The 6,000-nt window shown below is 59.3% G+C and overlaps 1 protein-coding gene across 1 annotated transcript in view; it reads left to right on the forward strand.

Annotated features, from left to right (window-relative positions):
• Fads2 (fatty acid desaturase 2) overlaps nucleotides 1–6,000 on the forward strand; it is a 29,624-nt gene that overhangs the window by 21,949 nt on the left and 1,675 nt on the right. Inside the window, exons 6-11 of the mRNA XM_015506790.2 lie at nucleotides 263–323; nucleotides 614–690; nucleotides 4,229–4,326; nucleotides 4,509–4,605; nucleotides 4,841–4,920; nucleotides 5,587–5,712. Of these exons, the coding sequence (XP_015362276.2) occupies nucleotides 263–323; nucleotides 614–690; nucleotides 4,229–4,326; nucleotides 4,509–4,605; nucleotides 4,841–4,920; nucleotides 5,587–5,712 (539 nt within the window). The remainder of the gene's footprint in view (nucleotides 1–262; nucleotides 324–613; nucleotides 691–4,228; nucleotides 4,327–4,508; nucleotides 4,606–4,840; nucleotides 4,921–5,586; nucleotides 5,713–6,000) is intronic.

Raw genomic sequence — 6,000 nt, forward strand, 5'->3', positions numbered from 1 at the left:
GAGTTTTCCAGTCCCAGCCAGGCCTGGGCCTTGGGCCTCTGAGCCTGAGCTCGGTCAGCACCGTCCCTTGGGCCTGCAGGGGATTCTGGCCAGTGGGGGCTGACACATGAGCCAGGGTGAGGAATGTTGGCCCCCGCTAGCTCTCGAAGGCTCAGGGTGCAGACTGACAAGGAGGGACGGTGGCTGCAGAGTGTGTGGGTGGGGGGCACTGGAGGCTGGCCCGGGTGGCCGGTGCTCACGCGCATCTCTCCTTTCTCCTCAGTACGGCAAGAAGAAGCTGAAGTACCTTCCCTACAACCACCAGCACCAGTACTTCTTCCTGAGTGAGTGCTGGGGTGCCTGCCGCACCCCCCCCCCCCGCCACCTCTCCCCCCTGTGGGAGCTGTCCCTTCCAGGCCCAGGAAGGACACTAAATCTGTCGGAGCAGGGGTCACGGCAGCCTGCCGGAGCTGGCCCTACTCAGCCCACATCACAGATGTGATGTGGGGCTTCTGCGCCCCGTCCTCCCCTGCACTGCCGAGGTGGCCTCTGTCCAGTGTCCGCCTGGCTCCCTGACCTCCAGCCCAGCCGTGCTCAGCGGGTCGCCTCTAAGTGCCTCTACTCTCTCCCACAGTTGGGCCGCCGCTGCTCATCCCCCTGTATTTCCAGTATCAGATCATCATGACCATGATCGTTCACAAACACTGGGTGGTGAGTCCAGGGGGCTGGCTCGGGGGGCGGGTGAGTGGGGCACAGGCACCCACGGGTCCTGCCCTGTGCCCTCTGTGGCTCTCTGGGCCCGGGGCTGCCTGCTCACTCTTGGCAAGGGTCCTCCTCTGGGACCATCAGAGCCAGGAAGGCCACAGCATGCCGGTTCCAAGGACTCCTCCAGTGCGTACACGCAGGACAGCCACTGCTTTGCCGAGCTCCTTAGAAAATTCCTGGCGGCCTGGGATAGGCACACAGCCCAGCCAGCTGTGGCCCTGCCTGGCCCTGCCCTCTGCGTCCCCTGTGGGATTCCTGGACATTTTCATTCCACACTCTGGTTGAGAAATGGGAAGCGGCTGGACATTGGCTAAGAAGACAGGTGTGTTCCTTTGCCAAGATTGTGTAACAGAGCACCCTGAACTGGGTGGCTTCAGCAAACCCAAATTTGCAGTCTGGAGGGACGTCAGCAGCCCCCTTCTGAGGGCTGCCAGGGAAGGGCCGGTTCCAAGACCCTCTCCTTGGCTAGTACATGCCGTCTTCTCTCCGCCTTTATATCTTCTTCCCTCTGTGTTTCCTTTATCTGTGTGCAGATGTCCCCCTTTTCTTATAAGGACACCAGTCCTATTGGATTAAGGCCCATCCTGATGACCTCCTTTTAACTAGGTACACCAGCAGTGACACTATTTCCAAATAAGGTCGCCTTCTGAAGCACTAGGGGTTAGAATTCAACATACAAATGTGGGGTTCACAATTCAACCTAAAATAACAGGCTTATGGGCGTCTCCCGATTCTGCTTCCAAAGAGAGAGCGAGAGTGGCCCTGACGGGGACTGAGCACCAGGGTGCCCGAGGGAACCCTTGGATTTATGTACACGTGCGGTCATGATTTTGATTTTGTGCAAGATGAGAACACACCCTTGACAGAATAACCCATAGGCAGAGCAGGGTTTGCTGTGACAGGGACATGGTCCCCGCCCCCAGCAGAGAACAGACAAGTCCAGTCACTTAGTAGGTCTTGCTGGCCCTCCCTCCCTCCCTCCTTCCTTCCTTCCTTCCTTCCTTCCTTCCTCTTTCTTTCTTTTTTTGTGGTGCTGGGGATTGAACCAGGGCTTCGTGCCTGCTGGGCGAGCACCCTACCCCTGACCTTCATCCCCACCCCTTTTTAAAATGTTATTTTGACACAGGATTTTGCTAAGTTGCTCAGGCTGGCCTTGTCCTCACCAGCTTCCTGCCGGCTGATGTTAGAACCCACATCTCCTGCCCATGTGGGACTGCTGTTTCCCCTGGGGCTCGCCCGGGTCCCCAGGAGAAACTTGAGCCCCGCAGTCCTGGTCATTTAACTAGCGTTTGTATTTTATATCGGATGACTGGGTGTCAATGCCCACTTTTTTTTTTTTTTTTTTTTACCTGCTTGCTCTGTAAGGAACAAAGCATTGACCAGGAAGAGCAGGAAAGGAGATCAGACCACGTTCCTAAAAGGCACCAGCTGGCAGAGCCGGGCATCTGTCAGTCCCAAGTAAGAGCTGCTCTGCTGAGCCATTTGGCAAGATCCAGAGACAGTTTTGATGTCACAGCTTGGAGATGGGAAGGCACTTCCGGCATCTAGCCAGGGAGCGTGCTAGACATCCACCTTGCATGTGACCCGTCAAGCAGAGACTCAGCCAGATGGCTGCAGTATGGAGCCCCAGGAAGCCCTGGCCTTGAGGAAAGAGAGGGACAAGCCCAAGAGCGTTTATGTTTGTTTTGGTACCAGGGATTGAATTCAGGGGCACTTGATCGCTGAGCCACATCCCCAGGCCTTTTTATTTTTTATTTTGAGACAGGGTCTTGCTAAGTTGCTTTATGGCCTTACTCACCTGCAGTTTGGTCTCCAACTTTCAATCCTCCTGCCTCAGCCTCCTGAGCTGCTGGGATTACAGGCAGGTGTCACCGTGCCCAGCTCCCCAAGAGCTGTGAGGAAGGCCTCTGAAGGGACGTGTTCACCACTCTGCCAAGGGACGTGTGCCCACCTTTATGACCGTCACTGACACCCTGACCACTTCTTCCTGAAGCTCTTCCTAACCCTTTCCCAGCCCCCTGCCCTGCCCTCCGCTCCCCTGCTCCCTCTGTTCCTGCTCCGTGGCTTCCCTGCATCTCCTCATCCCTGTCCTGGAGCCAGAGGTCCCCATAGCCGTATGTCACTCAACGCAAAAATCAGCAAGCACCTCCCCCATCCCCATTTTCTTCCATGTGTGTACCCACACCCACACTTCTGCCCTGCAGACACACCAGAAAAGGAGAATGAGAGTAGAACTCGCAAGGTCTGGCCCTTCCCGCTCTGCCCTCTCCTGCCTCTCCTAAGCCGCCCTCTCCTACGTTCTGCTCAGCCTATGCCACCCCAGCCCTGACCACCTGGGCTGACGGCAGGGCCAGCCCAGGTTCCTCACAACCAAGCGGCTGCCGAATGCGGCCTCTTCTGCCTCCTAAATAGGCTGGAATCTGTCACCTCTTCATCCACAGTGTGGGTCCTGATCTAGGACCCACCATTTCATGCAGGGGTTGCTGAAATAACCTCCTAATCTCCCAACTCCACTTGGTAGGATCTATTTTAAGACACCAGTGCGGTCCTCTTTGAAGGATTGTTTGAAGAACAATGGTTCTCCGTTGCCCGAGAGAGGGGACAGTCCCCTGAGCCACACCTGAGCTGACTCTGGCCTACCTGGCCAGCCGTCTCACCCCTCACCTCACACATTGTCCTGTCCCATGCAGTCTACCATCGGTACTTAAGGACCGCCTGGGTGTGCCTTCCTGACACCAGGAACAATCCATGCAGAGGCCCTGAGGTGGGAATGAGCTGGCACAGGGTGCTGAGGAGAGAGGGGCTCCCGATGCCGCAGAGCTCTGGGCCACTTGGGGTGGATGGGAGGGTGTCACAGGAGAGAGATGGGATCTTCTTGGAGGCAAGGGTGCACAAGGACGAGCAGGACGGCTGTGGGCCAGCCAAGACACATGGGCTTGGGTAGCAGAGGAAGTGGGGAGAGGGCTGCTCAGAACCCTGCTACCCACGTGGCCCCAGGAAGGGGAGGAGGGAGACTGGAGAGGGTGTGTGGCCTTTGCCCTCCCATGTTTTCATGCTGGAGCAACAGATGAGGAAGGAGGCCCAGGTGCTGGTGAGCTGAGGCAGGCCGAGGGCAGCTGGTCACCTGGCCACGCGTGGTGGGTGGGCAGCGCATACGCAGCCTTTAGAACCCCCTGGACCCACCCGAGCCTGCCTCCCCTGGCTGCTGCCCATGGCTGCCTCTCTGCCTTTGGATCCTCTACTGAAACACGCCCCCTTTCCTCGGGCATCAAGGCAGTTGGGAGACCTGAGCCAACAGGTGGTGTTCGGGGAGGTGCTATATCCCCGTGGGCTGGTGTCCAGCCCGCAGAGGGCTGTCGGGGGTGATTCTTCACAGCTGTGCCTGGCAGTTCGAGGTGTGTGTGCACATCTGTGGTTGGGCGCGCTGTGCAAGGAGGGCAGGGGGGCAGGGCAGGCCTGCGTCTGATCTTGTTTCTTCCCGCAGGACTTGGCCTGGGCCATCAGCTACTATGCCCGCTTCTTCTGCACCTACATCCCCTTCTACGGCATCCTGGGGTCCCTCCTTTTCCTCAACTTCATCAGGTGCCTCACCTGGGCTGGTCACCTGGGCTGGTGGTCCCTGGGCCCTTTAGAGCACCAGCGTTGATGGGAGATGCCCAACATACCCCTGTGGTCCCGGGACCTCCCTCCTGACGGTGCAGCAGGGACTGAGCGGGGCCCAAGGAGGGACCCGGGGCTGCAGTGCTGACCAGGCTCCCTTCCAGGTTCCTGGAGAGCCACTGGTTTGTGTGGGTCACACAGATGAATCATATTGTCATGGAGATCGACCTGGACCACTACCGCGACTGGTTCAGCAGCCAGGTGAGGGAAGCCAGAGCTGGTCACCAGGCTCCCCGGGGACCCTGTACTCAGCCCTGATGCGGCTGCACCAGGGGACCCGCTCTTCTGGGTTTTACTGGGGCTGCCTGTGTCCTACTGGCAACCTTGGGGCTAAGCAAGAAAGGGTGACAAGATCCCCAAGAGGGACAGGTGGGGAATCTGGCTGGACCGAGGCCTCTAGGCAGCCCCCGCCACTCACACCCCCTCCCCTCTGCAGCTGACAGCCACCTGCAACGTGGAGCAGTCCTTCTTCAATGACTGGTTCAGCGGGCACCTCAACTTCCAGATCGAGCACCAGTGAGTGAGGCCCGGAGAGACAGGCAGGGAGGGAAGTGGCCACCAGGCCCACAGGGCAGAGGGCGGCCTGTGGGGTTCTCTCCCCTCAGCAAGGTCACTGCCCCATCTTAGAGCGCGACTCCGTAGCCGCCCTCACTGAGGTCAGGAGAGGGGCTCCCTGGGCTGTCTCCCCAAAGCATTGGTGCCCGGACCCCGTGCCACATGGCCATAGTAGTGAGCACACTCCTTGACGTGTGGCTGGAGGGTTGTAGTTTCAGAGAGCTTGCCTGGGCATCTCGTATCCCTGTTAGCCGGGCAGGGATGGTTGATCCCATTTTATGGACTGAGAAACTGAGGCTCCACTCCATGGCCTCCCTAGAATACAGGTGGCCGAGGGGCTGTCTCTGCTGCCCCTTGTCCCAGTCTCGCCTCTTGTCATCGTTCTTCTTCCCATCTCCCGTCTGTTTCTTTCATTTCCTTTTTTTTTGGGGGGGGGAGACGTGACACTTTTGTCTCTGGCCATCTAGAGCAGACACACCTGCTCACCAACAGCCCCCCTCCCACAACCCTAGCGGGCACTCGGGAGGAGCCTTGTCCTGCCTGCCAATGGGGCCTCCCTGGGCCGTGGGAGGGGCGGGCAGCAGCCGGGGGGGCGCCCTCACACTGCGCCGGGCTGTGCTCCCCCAGCCTCTTCCCCACCATGCCCCGGCACAACTTGCACAAGATCGCCCCGCTGGTGAAGTCTCTGTGCGCCAAGCACGGCATCGAGTACCAGGAGAAGCCTCTGCTGAGGGCCCTGATGGACATCATCAGGTAAGCGGCGGAGTCAACAGTGCTGGAGCGCCTGGGGGCCCTGGGGTGCAGGGAGGGCCCAGAGCGGGGGCTGAGGGGACCAGGACGTCCATAGCTGGGAGTGCTCATGGTGGAGACCACAAGAGGACCTGGCCTTCCTGTCCCCTACCCTCAGGAATTTCCTGGCTTCCTGCTCTGGGCTGGGGAGGACTGACCCTTTGACCTTCTGCTGGACCTCCCTGGGGAGCTTTAGCCAGCAGCCCACAGCTCCCACTGATGGCTGAGCGCAGCACCCGCCCCCCCCCCCCC

The sequence above is a fragment of the Marmota marmota genome, unplaced genomic scaffold, assembly GCF_001458135.2.
Source record: "Marmota marmota marmota unplaced genomic scaffold, marMar, whole genome shotgun sequence".
Classification (NCBI taxonomy): Eukaryota; Metazoa; Chordata; class Mammalia; order Rodentia; family Sciuridae; genus Marmota; species Marmota marmota.